This window comes from Solea solea, chromosome 3, assembly GCF_958295425.1.
Source record: "Solea solea chromosome 3, fSolSol10.1, whole genome shotgun sequence".
Taxonomy (NCBI): Eukaryota; Metazoa; Chordata; class Actinopteri; order Pleuronectiformes; family Soleidae; genus Solea; species Solea solea.
The window spans coordinates 4,183,431-4,206,213 of record NC_081136.1 but is presented as its reverse complement, the minus strand read 5'-3'; the positions used below and the strand labels follow the sequence as shown (position 1 = coordinate 4,206,213).

Sequence of the window (22,783 nt, the reverse complement as noted above, 5' to 3'; positions counted from 1 at the left end):
TATTTAAAAGATGGAAATATTCACTGAGATTGGCATTTGTGTGTGGTTTAAGTGTGATTAATAACAAAAGCAGCCACCGCCTCTTCAAATCTCAACCTCTTGGTCTTTTACACTCATACAGATAATACCTTTGTTTTCTACATTAGCTAAAAACAATATGGTTTAAATCATCACATACATCATATACAGATCTTAGCTAAATTTGTATTCCGAGTTAGCTAAAAACAATAAGGTGTCCTCTGCATAAGCGATGATTTTTAGCTACGTTTCTTTTCCAAGTTAGCTAAAAACAAAAACGTGTCTTCTGCATAAGTGATGATTTTTAAATATATTTGTTTTATAAGTTAGCTAAAAACAATAAGGTGTGGTCTGCATAGGTGACAATATTTTTAGCTTAATTTATTTTCTAAGTTAGCTAAAAATAAAAAGGTGTCGTCTGCATAGGCAACAACATTTTTAGCTAAATTTCTTTCCTTACTTAGTAAAAAACAATACGGTGTCGTCTGCATAAGCGATCATTTTTAAATATATTTGTTTTCTGAGTTAGCTAAAAACATGAAGGTGTCATCTGCATATGCGATGATATTTTAAGCAAATTTTATTTTCTAAGTTCAATGATGTTTGTAAATACATTTCTCAGTCTGTAGCTCTGAACAACTCTTGGTAATTGGCTTGCCAAAGTGGAACGACACGCTACCTCTCTTCCTGTCTCTGTATATGAGCGCAAGTAAGATGGTGGACAGCAGGTACGGAGTTCCCACCAGCAGGTGACACATCAGTCTAAGGACAGAATGTGGACATGAAGCTGCAGGTGGTTGTGAGGATGAAGAAGGATGTGATGCTGTAAAGATAAAAAAACAAAGGGCAACCACACGGAAAAATAAATTAAGACAGACAACTCAAACACAAGGTACAGTATATACAGTAGTCGAAGACAAGGTTGAAATACTAAGACCAGGTCCACAGACTAGGTGGAAACTCCAAGACCTCGTCCGAACCCAATGTCCTTGATTAAAGGCCAGGTCTAATCCGAAAGAGCAGGTCTAAAGACCATGTGTCTGGTTGATGTGAACCTGAGACACAGTGGTTAAACTCATGTAAACAACTACTTTGAGTATAAAGTAAATCCTGGGTCTCACCGTCGACGTTCAGCCAGCTGGACGGTGACTCTTTGCCTCCAGAGAGGCGGCACTTGTAGAGTCCCTCATCGGACTTGGAAACGTTATAGATGGTCATCTCTGAGGAGCCGCTGCTGATCAGGCGGCCATCTCTGTAGAAATGAAACAGGCTGTTGGGCGGGTGCCCCTGAGCTCTGCAGCGCAGAATCAAGGTCGCTCCCATGGCCACCGGGAGCGCCGGGCTCTCCAGGATCACAGACCCGTCTGCAGAGGGAAGAAGAAGAAGAAGAACCTTCAAGTAAAAAAAAAAAATGAGAAAAGTCAAGGTTGAACTGTCGTGACTTCTACCTGAGACGTTGACGTGGATGCCATTGCTCTGTTTCCCGTCTGTAGATTCACACCAGTAGGTGCCGCTGTCCAGTGAGTAGACGTTTCCAATGGTGCAAGTCGAGCCCGAGGAGGTTGCGCCCCAGCTGGAAGAGCACAGTGTGACTCCGCCCTCCGAGGTATTCCTCTTCACCTTCCAGCCCGACGCGTTGGAGTGATGGACGCAGCTCAGGGAAACGGAGGAGTAGCGATAGAACTGGGACGTGTCCGGGGTGATTCGCAGACACGCTGCAGGGATGGATGGAAGGAAGGATGGAAGGAAGGGTAGATGAAAATAAGGAAAACATAGAAAGGAAGGAAGTAAAGAAAGGCGACAAGAAAGGGGGAAAGATGAATTTAATGATCAAAGTTGGAAGGAAGGAAGGAAGGAAGGACGGACAGGGACAAGAAAGAAGGAAGGATGTAATTAAGGGAAAAGTAGAAAGGAAGGGGACCAGAAAGAAGGAGGAATGAATTTAAGGATGGAAGGAAAGGATGAAATTAATGAAAAAGTAGGAAGAAAGGAAAAGCCAAGAAAGACGAAAGCAAAAGCAAAGGAAGGAAGGACGAAAGACAGAAAGAAAGAAAGAAAGAAAGAAAGAAAGAAAAGGAAGATAGATAGATAAAAGGGGAAGAAAACTTTTAAATTCTAACAAGAATTGAATCAGAAAATGTGAAAATAATACAGCTTGTCTTTGACATGAGGAGAGAACTCACCCAGCGTCAGGCAGAACGGTGTCAGCTGCATCGTGTGCCCCTGAGAACTGATGGACAGACTCAAGCTCAGCTCTGAACTTCCCGTCTGACAAAACCACACCCCCCAGGCTGGTGACATCACGGCAGCGACACCATTTACCAACAAAGGGGGGGGACCCCCAAAACTAATTCAGCTCTGTCAAGTAAAACACACTCAAAGCTAAATGCTAATCAATGAATAAAGAACAAAACACTCATAAAACAGTAAATATTTTCATGTATACAAACAAGTCAACATTAAGTTCATTTTGAGGAAATAACTAAGCCAAAATGAAGCCAAAATTGAGCTGAACTGGACTTAATGACATAACAATGTGCTGCCAGCAGGTGGCGGCAATAAACAAACAAGTCTGAGTGCACATTTTACTCATTATATTATTAACTTTGGGGCCTTTTCTACAAACTCATTTAACAACAAAGAAAAAAAGAACTCAACTCTGTCCTCAAGAAACAACAAACTCAAACCGTCCACACCACCGAGGGGCACTGCAGCATCACCAATAATGCTGGGGAACCCTCAACCTTCCAGTTGAAAGACAACTCGCCCTACCACTGATCCACCATGGCTTAATCCTAACTTCTCACTTTTTAATACTTTTAATAATTATTACTTAAGTACAGTAAATGCCATTACACTTTAAGATTATACTTTAAGTAATATTATGAAAAATAAGTATATTATACTTATTTTGTCCTCCCATAAACAGTTAACAGTCATTACGGAGTTAACCAACGTTAAATACCTAAGTCACCCTGGATTAATTAACAGTTAGTAAACGCTTAACCTTATTGTAAAGTGATTCAACCACTCGACACATTTGTTGAACAAAAACATGCAGTGCTTTCACTGATTCACCAGGGGGAAACAAACAAATTTGACACGAGCTTTGTTTATGTACACATTTATTTATTTGTGTAATGAAAGTACAAAACGGCTGTAGAAGCATAGAAAAGTGACAGTATTTACAAAATAATTTAACTTTTATGACCTTGAACTTAGGGCCTTTCTGCGTGGAGTTTGCATGTTCTCCCCGTGTGTGCGTGGGTTCTCTCCGGGTTCTCCGGCTTCCTCCCACAGTCCAAAAACATGCGATGTGGGGATAGGTAAATTGGACAATCTAAATTGACCATAGGAGTGAGTGTGAGAGTGAATGGTTGTTTGTCTGTCTCTCTATGTGGCCCTGCGATGGACTGGCGAACTGTCCAGGGTGTACCCCGCCTATCGCCCGATGTAGCTGAGATTGGCACAGCACCCCCCGCGACCCTCTAGCAGAGGATAAAGCGGTAGATGATGATTGATGATGATTGACCTTGAACTTAGGGCCTTTCTGCGTGGAGTTTGCCATGTTCTCCCCGTGTGTGCGTGGGTTCTCTCCGGGTTCTCCGGCTTCCTCCCACAGTCCAAATACATGCAATGTGGGGATTAGGTAAATTGGGCACCCTAAATTGACCATAGGAGTGAGTGTGAGAGTGAATGGTTGTTTGTCTCTATCTGTGTGTGTGTGCGATGGACTGGCGAACTGTCCAGGGTGTACCCCGCCTATTGCCCAATACATATGAAGATACAAAACATTGAAGTGCTTACCACATTTACAAGGGATAGTTCAGTTACGAGTTAGCTCAAGGTGCATGCTTGCATAAAAAATATTTTTTAACCAGACATTTAAGTCCCGCCCCCAACGTTTGTACGACACAAGTGCTTCGCTTCGTTTATAAAAGATTGAACATTTGAAAACACCTAATACTGAAGTTTATAAAGGTTTTTACTCTGTTCAAGAAAGTAATTTTCTCTAGACTTGCTCTAGAGACGTCTACCGATATTCTAAACACCCCCTGGTGGTGGTAGACGTTATGTACAGAGGTGTTTAGCATCAGAAGATGCAGCAGGCTTATCCTCTCAAGACATTCACCCGTCAGACTCTTCGTTCAGTTTGTCTAGTGGACCGTACGGGTTGTTGGACAGGACTGACGACGGAGTCCCAAAGGACTGTCTGCGCTGGAGCCTTCGGGGGTATGAATCACGACTAGAGAAACCATCGCTCATAGAACGTTGTCGTTTTGACTCTGTGGTGACGCCTCTTGAAGGAGAAACGGAGGATGCTGCAGTGTTACCCGAGTACAGATCCGGACTACTGATGTTGCGATGGCTTATTTGGATTGGGCGGGGGGGTCCGGGATTGCTCTTCTGCCTTTGGACTGCGGGTTTTGGACGCATGCTTTGGGGTTGGTTGGGTAATGTTGGACGTTTGTTACAAGGTGTTGAAGAGTTAACCATTGGTTGGTCTAGCTGGCAAACCACCTGTTTGCCAGCTAGACCAGGTTGAGGTTTGTCTCTTCTCTGCAGCTGGCTGTTGGCCTTCTCAAGCTCTGACTTGAGCTTCTCGTTCTCCTTGGTCAGCAGATCAACAATGTGGTTTTGCTCCAGCAGCGACTGCTTTTCAGATTTACCAATGTCAATACTTTCACTGGAAGAGTGCCGAATCACTGGAAGTTTCTGTTCCTCTCCTGCGTGAAGACAAAGACACAAGACTGTTTCTCACTCAAACAATTTGTCGTGTGATCTTGTTATACTGTGTGATATAACTGTTGAGAGGCCACATCGTGGAGTAGTGTCTCGTACTGTTAACTTGTAGCAAAAAGCACCCGGCTTTGCAAACTGGTCCATCCGAGGGCCTTTCTGTATGGTGTTAGCATATTCTCCAAATGTGTATGTGAATGTTCTCCAGTGGCCCCCACAAACCCTCATGTAGAGGACAAAGTGGTAGGCCAGGGGTGTCCAAACTTTTTACAAAGAGGGCCAGATTTGATAATGTGAAGATCCCCTTTCTGGAGTCAGGTAAAATAACATGATAGGAGGCGAATGTATGACTCTCTCTGTCACGACTGCTTTGCAAACCCGGGACACTAGTTTCAAAGTGCAACTCTCTACCAGGTAAGCTAAAGGGGATGACAGTGCAGGGTCGATTTTCTGTCCCAGTCTGTCCCTGGCCATAAATAATACATTGTAAAACCGAAGGTGCGGGCCGTAAAAAATCTCACTGAGGGCCGTGATTAGCCCTCTGGACAGACTTTGCACATGTCTGCGGTAGACAATGAATGGATGAATAAATATTGTCTGCATATTGTCAGCACCCCCACGATCCTCCTGTGGAGGATACAGCTGTAGGAAATGGATGGATGACCGATCCAGACTTACAGATACAAAAACATGGTTGAGTACGGTCGCAAATTCAAAACTTCAGGTCACTCACACCAGACCTCGTGAAACGCAGTGAATTGAGGTTATGTTGGGGAAAAAACAAATGTTGCGAAGGAGGAAGGAGCGCATGGAAGGAACGATCTGTAACTATAAAGGTAACAAGCACTAGCATTAGCCTCAGGAGAGTCACGGTTTGCCTATACTCAACAAGAGTAAGAGGATGCGAAAACTTTCTTTGCGTGTGTTGTGTCAGTGAGTTACCCCTTTTGCAGAATTTCTTCCAGAGCCACATGACACATACTGCAGATAATGCACACGCCAGTATGCCAAAAAGAGTCCATCCGATGATGAACAGCAGATTGGAGGATGCCAGGCAGTTGGCTGGATTAATGAGACACAAATATTACATTAGTAAAATGCTATTTACATAAAAAACATTGGAACATTTGAACATTCCCGAATTCAGGATGTCACCTCGGGTAATTGATGAGTAAGAGTGGCAGAAAGCAGTTCTAGGGTTTCTCTGGGGGATGGGGATTCTCTGGATTCCCTTCCAAATAAAGTTCATTTTTATTCTGTGGTCACACCAAACCTGATTTTAGGTCATTCAGGCCACGTCACTTTTGGGCACTTTTGAACACTCACGTCTATCGCGAGAGTGGTGGGAATTCCAGAAATTGGTATGTTTTAGCTGGAGCACCATGTTGGTGGTGAAAACCATTAGCTGAAGAAATTTGGAATTTGTCTCTGTACATAAAACTTTGAGTTTTAGTACATAAAACGTTGAGAATGAATAGGCACGGTAGCTTTCAGGCATTAGCTGAAACAATGGTGTCTATTTTGGAGTGCCATGCGAGCAAAACTGTGACTGACAGCTAGCAGCACTAAACTATGCCAGTGATGGGCCCAGTGAAGGTCGACTGAGGCCTGTTTTCAGTGTGAACTGTGTCGTAGGTGTGTTCATACCTGGTATGTAGATTTCCGTGTCCCTGGACTGGTTGAACTGTGATTCCCAAACTTCGCAGCGGACACTGTGATGGACAGAGACAACAGGTCAACCCTCAGTTTGCTCTTTAGCAAAATGTCTTGTAGAACAAATAACAAGTTTGATTAATGTTTTGTTCCAGATACATTTTAATGTCCAAAAAAGGGAGAACAGCCACACACATGGCTAGCATTAGCGAACATTGGCTAGCATTAGCGTCAGACTATAGGTCTAATTGGAAAGGAAACTGAAGTTTGCCTTTTTTTTTTGTGTTCGTTAGCTTGCAAACACAATGGCTGCAATTTTCAGAATAAAAGTCACAATTTTTCGTTGTCCAAACAAAGACATAACCCCACAGTTTTTAAATTCAGTTCCTATTCCCGTGCGCACTAAAATAAAAACAGATCCCTAAACTTTTCAAAATAAAATTACCTGTTTCCTGTATGTCTATATGAAATGTAACCCCACAATTTTTTTGTCCACAATAATATACAGCCCCAGAGATTTCAAAAATTGAGCCAGTGTTGCTCGGCCACACTGCATCTGAACCTTGCAATTTTCTAAATAATAGGACCTGTTCCTGTGTGTCCATGCTAAAACAAACCCCTACTAACTAAAAATTAACCCTGCGATTTTCAGAATAAAATTCACTGCTTATGTCATCCATGCCATTAAACCAGTTCTTGGTACTTCCCACACTAAAATACAATGCCAGAGATTTTTGTTTTTTACACTACATTAAAACCCAAAGGACTTGAAAAGCAAAGTCTCTGTTCCTGTTTGTCCAAACTAAAACAGTGGTGAGTTAAAAGTGAAACATATCAGCGTGAATGTAACAAGTCATTGGTTCACTTCCGTTCAAACCAGTTCTGTCATCATATGTTTAATGTTTAACTTAACAAGAACCTGCTGGTTGCATCTTGGAGGGTCACTCTTCGTTTCACCGTGTAACATCCACCAGCTGTTATTTCTCCTTTTTCCTTGTTCTCAGCAGGGAGCTCATTTCCTCGATCATCCAGAAGCCTGATCTCAGGTTCGGGCAGCCAGCAGCCCACCTCACACTGCACAGTCACGCCGGCACGCTCCCCAGAAACCATTGAGAGTTTTGGCTCAGAAACCGCAGCTGTGGAAGGGAGTAAATCAAAAGGAGGAGTCACGTGTTTTTCTGAGGCTTTTCATTCATGTGGGTGTTATTACAAGTGAAACACTAAACTGCTGTTCACCACACCCAACCCATTGAAACAGTGACACACTTTCACCCAGATACATGTCACATTCATTTGAGTAAAGTTTGCCAATGTCATTAAGTCTCTGATGCAACTGATAATTCTTTTTTTTTTTCGTCTGTAGCTGATCAATCTGTGAGGGCCCTGATACTTCCTTAAAAAACAGCCAGGACACAAGAAAAAATGCTTAACAAAACACTCACCTGATAAAATCCACGTCAGTTTCAGTCTACAATATCTTAAGAACATGTTCATGTGTTTATCTCACTGTTAGACAGACTTTTCCAACAGGAAACCGAAGTTTGTAAACTTCTCTCACTCTCCCACACCAAAGTCCATAGAGAAAATCAGTGATTTTAACATCACAGCACACAGGAGTTGTCGATCCACTGCTGCCTCCATCAGTAAGTTCAACTGTCCTATTTTGTGAATTGGGCTTTTCAAATCCTTTGTTCAGATTTACCCATCTGACACAAATTGACCACACAAGGCAGCAGTGGACCAGCAGCTCCTGTGTCCCTGTGAGCTAAAATCACTGATTTTCTCTATAGACTTTGGTGTGGTGTGCTAAAAAGTAAAAAGTTGAATTTTTGTTGGAAAAGTCTCTCTGACAGTGAGATAAAGCAGCAACCATGTTCTTAAGATATTGTAGACTTAAGCCTTTGTGCACTTCATTGTGGTGAGCTGTTTGTTAAAAAGGCACAGTGCGTTAGATTTCTCATCGTTTATTGTTGAAGCTTCTCAACTCTTGCGTGTTGATGGAGCTGTGTCAGTTAGCATCACAACTCATAAGATACCAACTGTGTCCACTGTGGGCTACATTAAAAATATGGCGGTCCAAAGTGGCAGCCTCATTTGAGCTGATCCTGTTCTTGATATAAATGCAAAAGGCAGGTTTAAATGGATCAGGCTAAAACCCGTACAGACTGGACTGTGCATTTGCCAATACTCATGTGTTCATGTCAGGGTTGGGAAAACCTTCAGGGTCTGTGCAGGTCAGGTCAGTTTGGTTTGGTACAGTATGATTTTTTTTGCGTTTACATTAGGAACAGTAGCAAAATAATAACCAGCTCCAACTGTTCCAATCTTTCGCACCCTTCCCTTGGGGTAGCAGAGTAAAGTGGTACAGTATGGTCTATCTCCACCAATGACAGTCAATGTCGTTATTCAATGTCTTGTACCGCTAAAACATTGCGCACCACAGCCCACACCTTGCCTACCAAGTAAAAGGTGCTGTTCTCAGTCAAAGTGCAAGCCTGACCCAGGGCTTTACCATTCCAAACCGTACTGTACTGTATCAAACTGAACCGAACGTACCATGAGTGGGGCTGCAAGACCTTTGGAACTTCAGAGTGATTCACTAAACTGGACATACCCACTTCGAGTTCCACCGTTGTGATGTCACGAAGCGAACTCTTCCACAGCTTTTTGCACAGGTAAGTTCCAGCATCAGACAGCCGGACATCTGAGATCCTCAGGGAGACATTTCCGTATTTCTGCAACTTCAGGATGAAGTTCGTCCTGTACTCGAAGGCGGGGTTCTTCATCTCGTGCGTTTCGCGGCCATCGCGGTACAAAAAGACGATGTCGTCCTTCAGGTCTTTCTTGGACCACTCCACTGTCGTCGGGAAGCCAGGACTGGTGGTAGTGTTGAACGCACAGGGTAGAACTGCGAAACTACCGGTCAAGACCCGGATCTTCACCGGACCATGAAGGTTCTGTGGAGAAACGCTCTCGGTGGATTCACCTAAAATAGACAAACATTTAAAGGATTAGTTATTCACTCGTCGATGCTGAAACAGCGGCACAACTTCATCAATCATCACATTACATTAGCGGTCCTTGCCGCCTGCTGCTTTGCTTACTTAGCTAGATAGCATGGGCTAACAATAATGTGCCCTGAGCAACGAAACAAAGTCATAAAACTGTGGCTAGTGAACCGTGTACTTTTTCACACTAAAATTCCCATGTTTTATAACATTTTTAGCCATCAGTGCTATTTCCCAATGCTGGAAATTGAAATTGCAATGTCATGGATGTGCTGGGAATGAGACAAATTGTGGGTAAACCCTTGTGTGTCTGTGAATGAGTTTTACAAATACACAGTTCCTCCCCTGAACACATGACCAAATTAGTCAACTTCCACGGATGAATGTCGCAAGCCGACTTGCTGAACCGGCGGAGCAAGTCCGAGAACGTTGGACTTTAAAAACAAATTTACATGACGTATACAGCAGCTGTACTTGCTACGCCTGACAACGTTGTTTGTTTATATGCCTGGAAATGGCAGTCATTAAAAAAGGATTTACAGGCGTTTTAGGAACACACTGACGTGGTTTTACGATGATACTGTATTATATTTCGCCTTTAAAGGGCTAAAGTAAACAGAAACATGCAATGTGTGTGGCTAAAGGGTCAGTTTTGCTTGTGTTGTATTGCAAATGTAAACAAATACTTCTTTCAAAAAAAGTTCACATATCTGTACTTTACTTCTCCCAACTTTTGCTCCTCTACATTTCCTCTAACTATCTTGAGCTAATCAGAAGAAGAAGAGTCGGTAAAAATCTGTATTTATACTTATGCTTTCAACTAGAGCTGCAATTAACGGTTATTTTTATAATCGAGTAATCGCTTGGTCCATAAAATGTAAAATAACAACAATGATCAGTGTTTATCAAACCTGGAAATTATGACGTCTTGTTTTGTCCACAAACCAAAAATTATTAACTTTTAATGATTTCTTTGTAATGTGGAGCAAAGAAACTAAGAATATATTCACATTTCAGAAGCTGAAACAATCAGAAAATTTGTTTTAATCATGAAAAAAGCTTCAAACGGATTATCAAAATAGTTGATGATTCATTTAGTACTCGAGCTATTGTTTGCGCTCTAGTTTTCACCCATTCACACGATGCAACATGGGGTTAAGTGTCTTGCTCAAGGACACATAGACAAGCAGAGCCAGGAATTTAACCCACAACTTTCCACTTGAAAGACAACTCGCCCTACCACTGAGCCACCATTGCTCAATCATTAGTTTTACTTCTAAACTTAAGTACCTTTAATGACCTTTGATACTTAAGTACAGTAAATGTTCACTTTTATGATCACTTTTACTCAAGTATCACCTTTCAGATACAAGACTGGTTTCATTGCAGATGGTTGTATTTTAAAACAGGATTTCACTGGGTAAAAGGGGCGGGATGCACGTTCCCACCGAATGTAAAACCAGTTTCTGGATGACAATTATTTTTTGGCAGTGGGAAAAAGAAGGAATTTGTTCAGGAATAACTGCAGAATCTGACCTGACAGGAAAGTCCAAAAACACTCTTCAACACTCTACATGTTCACACATGTAACATTCCACTGTGAAGGTGGAAAAGTACCACACACAGTGGAGCCTCTCAAATGCAATATTTATACACTTTATTAGGTACACCCAGTCACGTGAGGAATTAAATTGTGTATTATTAGTATTGTAGTAGTACAGTTTAACAGTTTATCTGATGTTTACTGTGATCAATCCAGTGTTTACAAAGATAACAAGTTAACAAAAAAACAAGGTGTGTTTGTTTACATTTCACACAGTGAGTAAATTGTGTTTATAATAATGTTTGTATTTACGTGTTTTCTATGAATTGATGGTTGTTGTTTTTTTAAACGTGACACCACACTTTGCCAAAAACAAGACATTTGAGACCCTTATTATTTCCGGGTTTGACGAACACTGATCAACATTTTTTTTAACGTTTTCTGACATTTTATGAACCAAACGATTACTCGATTAATCGTGAAAATAATTGACAGATGAATCGATTGTGAAAATAATGGTTAGTTGCAGCTCTACTGGCAACACGCGTCTAAGTGTTATAAATATTGACGGTGGAATCAGAGAAAACTAATCAATAAATCTCATTGTGGTCACGTGTCTTGCTTTACGCACGAATTAACAAATGTTATTTCATTTAATCTGATTACAAACTCTATGCATTTTTTATGTGTGGATTTACTGGAATTGACGCCATTTCATATCCACATATTTAGCTTTTATTTATTTATTTATTTACTTATTTTCAATATACATACCTGACGGTGTGCAAAAAAACAACAGCGCCGAAGCCAAGAGAAGACTGTAATACATGCCCAGACACACAGGTTTGTTTCAATCTGCTGCGAAGACCAACAAAAACTAAATCAAAAATAAAAATAGACGGAAAATGACTGGGAATTCTCATGAACGCGTCCCTCCGGCTCCTCGATGAAGACTTAACACAGTTCCTGTCGTTCACCAGTAAGTTGGGAAGGCTGGGTGCGTTCAGAAACAATGGGACAATTGGCTTAGTTTCACTTTTATGGTGTGCCAAAGAGCACGTGGTTAAGTGGCTCATTCCTAATGAGATATTATCATTATTTATGTCCTACAACACGCGAGGGACAAAATAAACTCAACCCTCCGAGTATGGTATTTTGTTTTAAAACCATCTGTTCATGTCAATCTCTCATTTCCCTGAAACACGTGAACCTCACAGAGGGGGCGGGCTAAAAGTCACGCGATACTTTCGCTCAGCTGCCAAATTATGCGGAAACATCATTCGAGTTCTGGGATGGAACCAGTCCAAGTTCAACAGAATTGTACAGAACTAGACAGGCAGGGCTCTCAAGGTCGGAACTTATCGTGAAGTGAGATGGGTTTGTTGGCTTTAGTGTTTGAATATAACCTAAAAAAGGACAAATTCCACTATACAAATGAAATGGTTGTATTAATAGTCAATGTGTGACTGGTTGCGCAATGGTATACACAGTGTACCGGGTTGCAGAAGGTTCCATTTCACTTAATTGTCCCCACATGAGGCTGAACATGCAGATTTGGGCCCCCCCTGGTGGCTGCTGTAAATATTTTATTTGATCATTTATGGGACCTTTACTGGAGAGAGTTTCTCTGCACCTGTTGTTGAATCTCCACCACAAAGCGTCTGAGTCCATATTGACATGATGTGTCTTAAAGGCACCAGTAGAGGGCGCTGTGTGTTTACAGATGACACAATGAGGTGCTTCAATATGAAGAAACTGTCCACTTTTATGTTTTTTTACCCCCATTAAAATATTTTTATAATATATTTTTATAATATCATTTAAAATATGTTTAAATAAACTATTTGAGATCATATATGTATATGTATATATATATACACACACATATACAGAAATGTATTAAATTAAATACAATATTTCTTATTTAATTTTGGTTAAAAAAAATAAACTTTTTCGACGCTTTTTGTTTGTTTGTTTTGTTGCATTAAATTGAACAGTATGTCCACTGTGGTCAATAAATTATAGTGGTCAAAGATGAAAACAAACAAACAAACAAACAAACAAACTACAAATGAGTTATTTTAAAGTTTTAACTTTAAGATACCCGCCAGGTATCCTCCCCCCAGGATATTAATAAACATCTAAATAAAAGCAAATAAAAAGCGTCTTTCTCCTCTTTATTTATCCTGAAGATGACAAAGTCATCGAAATATAACTTCATTTTATAAACACAGGCGAAAACATGGAGGCAAAGGAGGGAATTGTGAATATCTCGTGGACAGAGCAGATAGAAGAGGAGACTGATTGACACACCTGGTCATGTGCACGCAGGTGTTTTCAATCACCTGATGACGGAGATATTAAATCCGCTGCTTCCTCCTGCTCCTCCTCTTCTTCGTCTGACTTCTCCTCCACCTGACGTCGGTTCAGCCACAGCGGAGCCGCAGAAACGAGCCGCAAAACTCTAAAAAAAAAAAAAAAAAGAAGACACTGTATAACTACAGAGAGCGTCCCTGAAAGAGGAAAGTTTTAGAAAAAGAAAGAAGTTAAGAAAGAAAGAAAGAAAACTATCGTGGCGTGTGACGTCAGACGCCGAAAAGGTGGACGCGTGCCGCAGCTTGTGTTTGAAAACGGAAAGAAGATTTAAGATGGCTGGTTCGACCTGGTCCAGATTGATGACTCGTCCAGAACGGTGAGTAACCTTCTGTCTACTTAACACGACGCTGAAATTAGCATCCGGCACTTAAGGGCAAAGTTAAAAGGAAATTTACCGAATGTGCAGTGCGACTGTTTGTCCTCTGGTTGTCTTTTTTTGGGACACTTCTTGATGTGAAAACATTTGAGACGTTTTTGGTATGACATTAACTTTGCTTGACTGCCACTATTGTATTTGAGAAACTTTTATTTTATTTGTGAATATGCTAAAGGGGAGATTTCAGCGTTTTTTGTGTCATACCTAGACAAACACCACCATACCTAGACTTAGATTAGATAGACTAGATTATTCTACAGACCCTGAAGATGCATAAAAACAGTCTCTGATTTGTGAAACCTTTATTCTATTTGTGAAAATGCAAATTTCACCGTTTTTTCAGCATATAGACCGATTGTACCAGGTCCTGATCAAAAACCACTGTACCTGGATTTACCAAATCTGGACAAGATTATCCTTCAGACCCTGAAATTCATAAAAACAGTCTATGATTTGTGAAACATTTATTCTGTTTGTGAAAATGCAATAAATGCACATTTCACTGTTTTTTCAGCATATATGCCACTTGTACCAGGTCCAGAAACCACTGTACCGAGACTTCCCAAATCTGGACTTGATTATCCTATAGCCTACCAAACAAATATAATTATTTTGGAACTTTTGCCATGGATTATCGAACAGAAGAGCAAATTTCTGGCCATTATATGTTAAATATAATGTCATTATAAAGTTGTAGGAAAACGTTAGGCTACATAAAACTTACCCGATTGGATTGTTGCACTTTGGTTGTAGACAACCTTTGCAATTAGAGGTCAACTATAACCCCTCCCACTCAAAAAAAATGTAGCCAGGCAAATCCAAAAATCCATCAAATTAAATACCCCACTGAGTATGGCCAATATTAAGTAATATATCTTTGAAATTATTTTTTAAATGGAGCTGGTTTGAATCTGGGATGCATTTTCAGCAGTGCATAACTGGAAATATTTGATATTAAAATAATAGCAGCAGTCACTGTTAGAAAATATATTTTTTTTCAAATGTGATAGATCAGGTCATTATAGATAGAATAATATATTGAATATATAAAATATAAATATTGCCTAGCCAAAAGATTAAAACCAAAACCTTTTTAATAGAATGTCAACGTTTTTAACACCGAATTATGTTCTTACTCGTATTAATTTTTTTTTTTTGAAATGCCATGTTGTCACTGTTTATTATTACATTGACACAAATATGACTATTTTGGTAATGATTAGTCATATGTAATATTATTTAAAATATTTAGTACACTGTTAACACAGAAGATTTGTAACTATTTCTGTAATAAATTCTCCAGAGGCCTGTGATCTCATGCAGCCAAAACCTATAATCCCAACTCCTTCAGTCTGTCATATTGTAGTGTCCTTGGGCAAGACACTGAACCCATTGCCTACTTGCCCCCCAATGGGTGTCTCATTAGGTGTATGAATATAGTCTTGCTAAAGTCATACAATTTTGTTAAATGATCCTTTTTGTATTTCCACAAATAGAATAGAGGTTTCACAAATCAGAGACTGGGTTTTTATGAATCTTCAGGGTCTGTAGGATAATCTAGTCCATATTTGGGAGGTGTAGGTACAGTGGTTTTTGATGTGGACCTGGTCTTATGAGGTCTAGGTATGAAACAAAAACGGTGAAATCTCCCCTTTAGCATTTTCACAAATAAAATAAAAGTTTCACAAATACAAAAGTGGGTGTCACTTAACTTTCCGAAGTGCTGAATTGGAAGCTGGTGAATCGGATGCTAACTTTAGCGTGGTCAACTTAACTTAACTGCGACTGTTGTCTGAATTCTCCCTCAGTGTTTCCTAAATTAGCCTTAGCTCAGTAACATGGTCTGTCTCATTGGCAGTTCATTTTAGGTTTAAAGTTGACTATTTGCTCAAAATTAGCCTTAGCTCAGTGTAAACTATGCTCAAAAGGTAATTATTTATGAGGATTATTAACGCTTGAAACTTTGAAAAATAATTACAGCTTACAATGTGAAGAAAAGTCTGGTATTATAATTATACTGAAGAAATGCATTTTCTGTTCATTTCTTCAGTATATTTCTTTATTGGTTATTGGCATAATTGTGTTAAATGACTTTGTTTACTTTTAATATGAATATAACTGAAATAAAGATGATCATTCATAAGATGTGCTTCATTGTTTGCTTGATTTTTGTTTAAAGTTGGCTTTTTTTGCTCAAACTGAGCTGCACATCGTCAGCTCAATATTGGCTTAATTTTAGCCTTAATATTTCCTCCAAATTAGCCTTAGCTCAGTGTTAGCCAAGCTGCACCCCATTGTCAGCTCAACTTTGGTTTAATGTTTAAAAGCTTTAAAAACAAGTTCAAATGGCGGCTGTGCTACATTAGACAAGGCAGCTTTATTTATTTAGTGCATTTAATACTCAAAGGCAACTCAATGCGCTTTGCATGAAACAAACATTTAACAGTAAGAATTGGAGAGATAATTGAATAAAAACAATTTAGAAATAAAAACAATAAAATAAAAACAATTTAAAAATAAAAACAATTTAGAAATAAAAACAATTTAGAAATAAACAATTGAATAAAAACAATTTTGAAATAAAAACAATTTTGAAATAAACTATTTTGAAATAAGAAAAATTGAATAAAAACAATTTAGAAATAAAAATAAAAACAATTTTATAACAGCAATTTAGAAATAAAAACAAAATACAGAAAAATAGAAAAGGAGAAAAAAGTTAAATATAAGTTTGCTGCATAAAATAATGATTTGCTTCAAAATCATTAAAAGGACATACAGTGCAAATGAAAGATAAACATTTAAAGTGCTTTGAAAGAAGAGAAGTGTTTTTATCCTGGATTTAAAAATGTTCACAGTTGGGGCTGATTTCAGTTCTGCTGGTAGCTTGTTCCAGTTGTGTGCAGCATAACTAAAAGCTCCTTCACCATGTTTAGTTTGAACTCTGGGCTCCACTATCTGACCTGAGTCAGTAGATCTCTGAGCCCCACTGGGTTTATGTTCTACTAACATGTCGTTCATGTATTCAGGACCTAAACCGTTCAGTGATTTGTAGACCAGTAGCAGAACTTTAAAATCTCCTGACTGGGAGCCAGTGTAAAGACTTTAGAACTGGATTAACTCACTGTTGCAGTCAATGTCATTAGTATTGAGTGAGATTATTGTTTGATGTGTTAAAGGCAGATTCAGACTTGATATCAGATTTTAATGTCATTAAATTACTTTTTTTCCTTTTTTAAAGGAACAAACTTGTGCTTCCTGCTCGCGGAGACCAGGTTGGACTCGTCCATGCTTCATGACTGACTGTTTAAAAAAATAAGGTGAGTGATACCTTTTTAGAAACAACTTTCTACCTCAACCAAAACCTTTTGGAGTTTTAATAAATGTGCATAATGTGAAAATAAGATGATATGGTCCTTTATTTGTCACAGCAGCAGAGACAGTAAAGATAATAAATAATAAACATGCTAGGGCTGGGCGATATGCACTAAAAGTCATATCTCGATATTTCTTAGCTGAATGGCGATACTCGATATATATATATATACATCTCGATATTTTTTCTGTAATGTAATTGGAGTTTCTCACATTATAGCATATAAAATCATGGGTTTTCCAGAGGCAAACCCATTAAAAAAATAAACAGTCCGTTATAAGTTTAAGCCACATGCTAAATGTCAGAGGTCACTGAAATAAAAATGCTCCTTGAAAAAAAACTAATCTCTTTCGTATAATAATACAATAATATACAGTAATTAATTAAAAAATACAATACCATTACAATTTTAACAGAAATAATAACGGACTTAATAAAATTGGTACAAACATGACTAATGAAATAAAAATTCTATCTGTGAAAATGAATGCTTAATTGGGTTTGAACAATTAATCTCAATTATTTCACATAGATATTTAACACAGCTTGTTGATATGATAATTAAATGATGTCTTATATTTTATTAATATTGACAGCTTTGGGCTTCTGTATGTCCAAAAGTGACTGACGGTAATGGAAAATAAGTCTGTAGTGTGTGAAATATGAACTGGCTGGTTCCTGCCAAAAATGCTGTAAAATACAAAATGTTGCTGTCACAGAACTGAGATTTTATATATTATGGTCCAAGAAAATGACAACATTAAGTACTTTTATGATTAAAAAAAAAAAAAAAAAAAAATTCCATTGAATATGATTTTGGTCTCATTGCTATGCTTTGTATTTTGGTTTAAATGTCGAAGTTCAAATTTCTAACTGTTTTCTTATAGGTGGCTTACAAATGACGCAACTTGTCGTTATAATTTGTATTATGGTTAATATAGTAATCATACAATATTAAAATAAATCTGCAGACTCTAACATGATCAAATTATTAGGAACAATTAGGATGACACTCACTGCGCGCATGCTCAGTGAGTGTTAAAGAGAGCCACATTTGAAACTTCCTGATGGTGTTATCTACAAAAGCTTGTGTTATCTACAAAAGCTTGTTTTTTTAGGTAGAAAAAAAAAAATACTTTCCTGTCTGATGTACTTTTTTGGATGCTGTTTTAAGATCAAATGTCTATGAATTATTAGAATCACTATTTTGTAAGCTTAAAATTGAAATGGCTAACAAGTGTCAAACTAGCAGTCAAGCTTGCTCACATGAGATGAAAACATGTTTGGTGATACTTCATTTATTTTATATATAGGAATTTATTTTAAAAACTAATAATAATGCTTATTGTTTATCGATTGTTTTTTACTTGATGTAAGGCAACCTTGAGTGCCATTAAAGGCGCCATCAAATAAAAAGTATTATAATCATTTTCTTATAATTCTTATATTATAATTTAACGGCTTCACTTTATTGTCATGTAGTATGAGAAAAAAGGTATGACTAATAAATAGTATTTTTCATTTTGACTGTATGATTGATTCATTATGTATATTTTACACATGTTACAACAGTCCCTATACACTGGGACAGTTGTACCAGTGGAGAGACTGTATTAAAAATTTTGCAACTTGTTCATATTTCATTAAAACCACATGAATACGTTACTTCAACAGTTGACAGATTGAAGTTTATAATAAAACAAATTGGTGATTCCAGTGTAAATGGTTTTTGATGTATTGCTGAAAATTACAAAAAGTGTTACAACTATCCCTGGTCTCCCCTGGTTTTATAAATGCATTCAACATCTTTATATCTTTAACTCTAATAAACGTGTTCATCACATTTATCAGTAACTTTATGAACCGATAGTGAGGATAAGACAAGCAGCCTCCCCGGGAATCAGTGGTGAAGTGACTGCAGGTCTCAGTGCATCACACTGTCATCTGTGTCACGATGTCCGGGCCTGAACAAAGATAAAGTGCAGCATGTCGGTCTCCTCGCCTCAATCAATCGTTATTACATCGATAATAAGTTTGAAAATAAATGCTAATGAGCGACAAAAAAATAACTAAAACCTGCATTTCCAAAAAGTACAATATATAAAGATATTAACACTAAGACTATAATCGTTCCTCAAATTTTTCCCCTCAACATCTGACAAAATAATTGTAAATATCTAACCTTTATAATCTGGCAAACGTTAGATTCTTACAGTTTTGTCGTATGTCGACGGAACGAGTTCCAGACCAACGGCTGCTTCAAGCCTGTGGCGAAATCAGGTCCATTGAGCTGTCGCCACAAAACTCCAGCCAATCAGCAGGCAGCTTCCTAAGGCCCGTCCACAAACAAAAAACCACGGTGCAATGAACCAACCAGGGAGCGCAAAGAACAAGTATATTTTTAAACCATCAAATACAATATTTTTGGAGTATTAAATCGACTATTTTTGATTCTTAAAAAGTTTTGTATGCTTCGTGAAAAGTGTTTGAAAAGTGTTTGACACAAATCTAATTCCATAACAAACCTAATGAGACAGCCGTAGAGCAGCAGCTCTTTGCCCGCAAAGAACAAGTGTATTTTTTCAAACAATTAATACAATATTTTTGAATGACTAAATCGATTATTTTTTTGCTTCGTGAAGTGTTTGAAAATATTGACAACTCCAATTCCATACCATGTTTGCATGTGACTTCATGCACCAAAATGTGCACGTGTCACAAAATAACACAAGAATTTTTTTTTCTATGGACTTTGGAGTGGGAGAGAACTTTGGAAAAAAAACCCTGTTGAAAATGGTGGTCAAACATGCATATAAAGCATTAAGATACATAGATTTTGTGCTGGCAGCGATGTCTGCTCTTCATATTCACTTTCCAGAACACCTGAACTAGTTATTTAACTCCTGTCACGGCAGGAACTTCGTCATTGACAGGTTCGAGACTGGACTCTAAAACTGTTCTTTTTCTCTCTTGTTTTTCAGGTTGAGCTTCTTGAAGATCTTCCAACAGTAGGTTTCAAGCAATTTAATTCTGGGTGGCCGCCGTGTCCCCACTCTTTTGCTTGGCCGCCGTGCCCGTGTCTATCCAGCTTTCCTACAATGTACTGAAACCATCTTTACGTCCAACATGGCCACGTTCTTTCACCTCTCCTGCTTTCCAACACTCAGATAGCTCAGGGTTGTACATGGAGCGTTAGCTACAGAGACGGTGGTTTGTTAATCTGGTCCTCTCTAGTTTATATTTTTGCCGGACTGCTGAGTGATTTGTAAGAATGAGGTGTTTTTAAGGCTCTTTAGCAGCTTGACTTTGAATGAATGCTGATCCTGGTGTTGAATGGGATGTGTGTGAGATTGACAATAGGATTCTGCTCAGCAGTTCCCATTGAGATATGGTTTGCCAAATTGTACTGCACTAACATTTCCTTTTTAGGTCTACCAACGAGTGGTAAGTTCAATTTTCTTTTTTGGGAGGCTACCTTCTCGGCCTCCTTTTTTTTATTTTTGCAGAGTAGGGGAATAAAATCAAAAGTTGTGTGGTTTGTGTGAACTTGTGAAAGTCTTCAGCACTTGGTTGTTGGCAAGTGACGTGCCAGTGCAGTTGCCCACAGATAACTACTGAGGACTACTGTCTCCTTCATTCAAGCTCTACATTACCTTTCTTTCCTCAAGAGGATTCACCAAGAGAAATTGTCGTAAATCTCTCTGGGTGAATCTACCGCGCATTTTCTCGGCCGCCGTGCCGATCTGTCCTGGCCGACTGTGGCATTCCTCCGTTTAAAGTAGGAGCGCAGGGTTTTTTTATTTTCCTTGATGTTTGCTCATGACCTGATGTTGGAGGACCAGATGTTAGATCAGGTTTAAATGGATTTTGTGCAGTTGATGCATGTAGATGGAGGCTTTGTGTCACAAGGCTTAGGTCTTTCTGTGAAATATGTCATAACTGTGCAACTACACACTCCCTTTCCCCACGTGGCCATTTTTTAACAGTTAGCCCTAAACGCGTGTCCATCCTTACATTTTAACCTAAAAATAGATTTTAGTGATCTACACACTTTTGTTTTGGCCGCCGTGCCATTGCCTTTTGTAAAACTATACGTCCCATAATGCAAGTCGGTAATGACGGCCGCCGTGCCCTCATGGCCTATTTGTATTATGTTTCTCCATCCCCCCCCAGCCCCCGCCCCCCCCAATCACCCCCCCCCAGCCCCCCCCAATCACCCCCCTCCCCCACAGCCCCCCCCCCCCCCCCCCCCCATCACCTTGCGCGTCTAGACACTTTACATACTGGATCATGGGTGCCTCAGCATCCATGCACGGTAGGTGTACGGTAGGTGAAATAACCTTTTGCTTTTCAGATTCTTCCAACAGAGAGGACCGTCCAACATCACTGCATGCCCTTAAAATTAAAAATTGCGATTTAGTTGCGTTTAAATATTAACTCACTTTCAAACTGTTCTTGCTCGGCTTCTGTGCCAGTCTATCATTTCTGATCAGTTTTTTTCCACCTTTTTCCCGCTGACTGGATTGAGTGTGTGTGAGATGACCTGACGTTATACTGACCTTTAGACCTAGTTTAGGAAAAATGTATTTGACTTTAGTTGACCAAAAGGTGCCCACAATTTAGCAAAATGCACCTGTAGAATAATGACCATATTCAAAACATCTTTAAAATAGGTAAAAGTATAAAGGCCTTTTGCGATGTGCATTTTGAAGCGGTGTCCAGTCAATTTAAAGTAGTTTAGCATCTAAGCATTTAGAATGACTGACACAATGACTTTAAACAAATTCATTGATTTGATTTGCATCGCTGTTTAATGTAAAGGCCTTTATTTGCACATGTCTGTCTCCGTTTCCCCTGTCCTTTTTCTCCTGTGTCTCTGTTTTCCCTGTCCTGTCTTTGTTTCTCCTGTATTGGTGTCTGTCTCCATCTGATGTTTCTTGGTGTCGGTCTGTCTGTCTTGGTATCTGGCTCTATCTGGTCTCTGTCTGTCTTAGTGTCTTTCTCCTGTCTTTTGTTTCTCCGGTCTGTCTTGGTGTTTGTATGTCTTTTGTCTGTTTGTATTGGTGTCTTGTTTGTCTCCGTCTGTTCTAGGTCTGTTTGTCTGTCTCCATCTGGTCTGTCTTGGTATCGGTCTATGGGATTTAGCCAGCATCTCAATCTGTGATTTCTTCAGGAATTTCAGGTACCTTATTTTTAACGGCTTTACTTTGGTCTTGCAACTATTGTACTGATAGTTTTGACTTAGCCTGTTAACAAACCTAGCTTGTCTAAAGTTTGGTTTCAAAGTGCTGTAAATATAATATATTTTTTTATTACAGTCAGCGAGAGGAGTTATTACTTTATCAACTGGGAATCGCTTTAATCATAACTATAACTACTATTATGGTTCTTGATTTGACTAAGAAGCTAAACTTTGATTTTTAGGTGTTCTTCAGCCCATGGGTAATGTTATGAAATACTTTCTTACGTTTTTTTTTTGATATCTGTTCAAGCAGGCTTCATTTCTAATGCAAAAAAATGTTATGTGCTACCATCAGCTTTGGTAGTTTATCCATCACCACCTATACTGAAATGTTACATTGATGCTGACTTGTCTCGCTCTGCCAAGTTTAGTTCCCACTAAAGGCTCAAGATGAACCTTCCGTGTTCATAGTGTCTTTTTGCGCGTCATGTTGGGAGGCCTCCCAGCAGGG

The 22,783-nt window shown here is 39.1% G+C and overlaps 1 protein-coding gene and 1 long non-coding RNA gene across 2 annotated transcripts; one reads left to right on the top strand and one right to left on the bottom strand.

Annotated features, from left to right (window-relative positions):
• Positions 1-611: 611 nt before the first annotated feature.
• On the bottom strand, positions 612-11,960 carry LOC131455899 (uncharacterized). Its single transcript, XM_058623764.1, is given in 10 exon segments — positions 612-841; positions 1,140-1,382; positions 1,467-1,820; positions 2,202-2,309; positions 4,098-4,769; positions 5,701-5,820; positions 6,406-6,470; positions 7,331-7,547; positions 9,026-9,397; positions 11,737-11,960. Coding segments are annotated over 10 exon segments (2,436 nt in total). The 5' UTR covers positions 11,792-11,960.
• A 1,488-nt stretch (positions 11,961-13,448) lies between these two features.
• Positions 13,449-21,254, top strand: LOC131457076 (uncharacterized). Its single transcript, XR_009239976.1, has 3 exons — positions 13,449-13,654; positions 16,956-17,034; positions 20,072-21,254. It is a non-coding gene; the product is annotated as an uncharacterized LOC131457076 (long non-coding RNA).
• Positions 21,255-22,783: the final 1,529 nt, after the last annotated feature.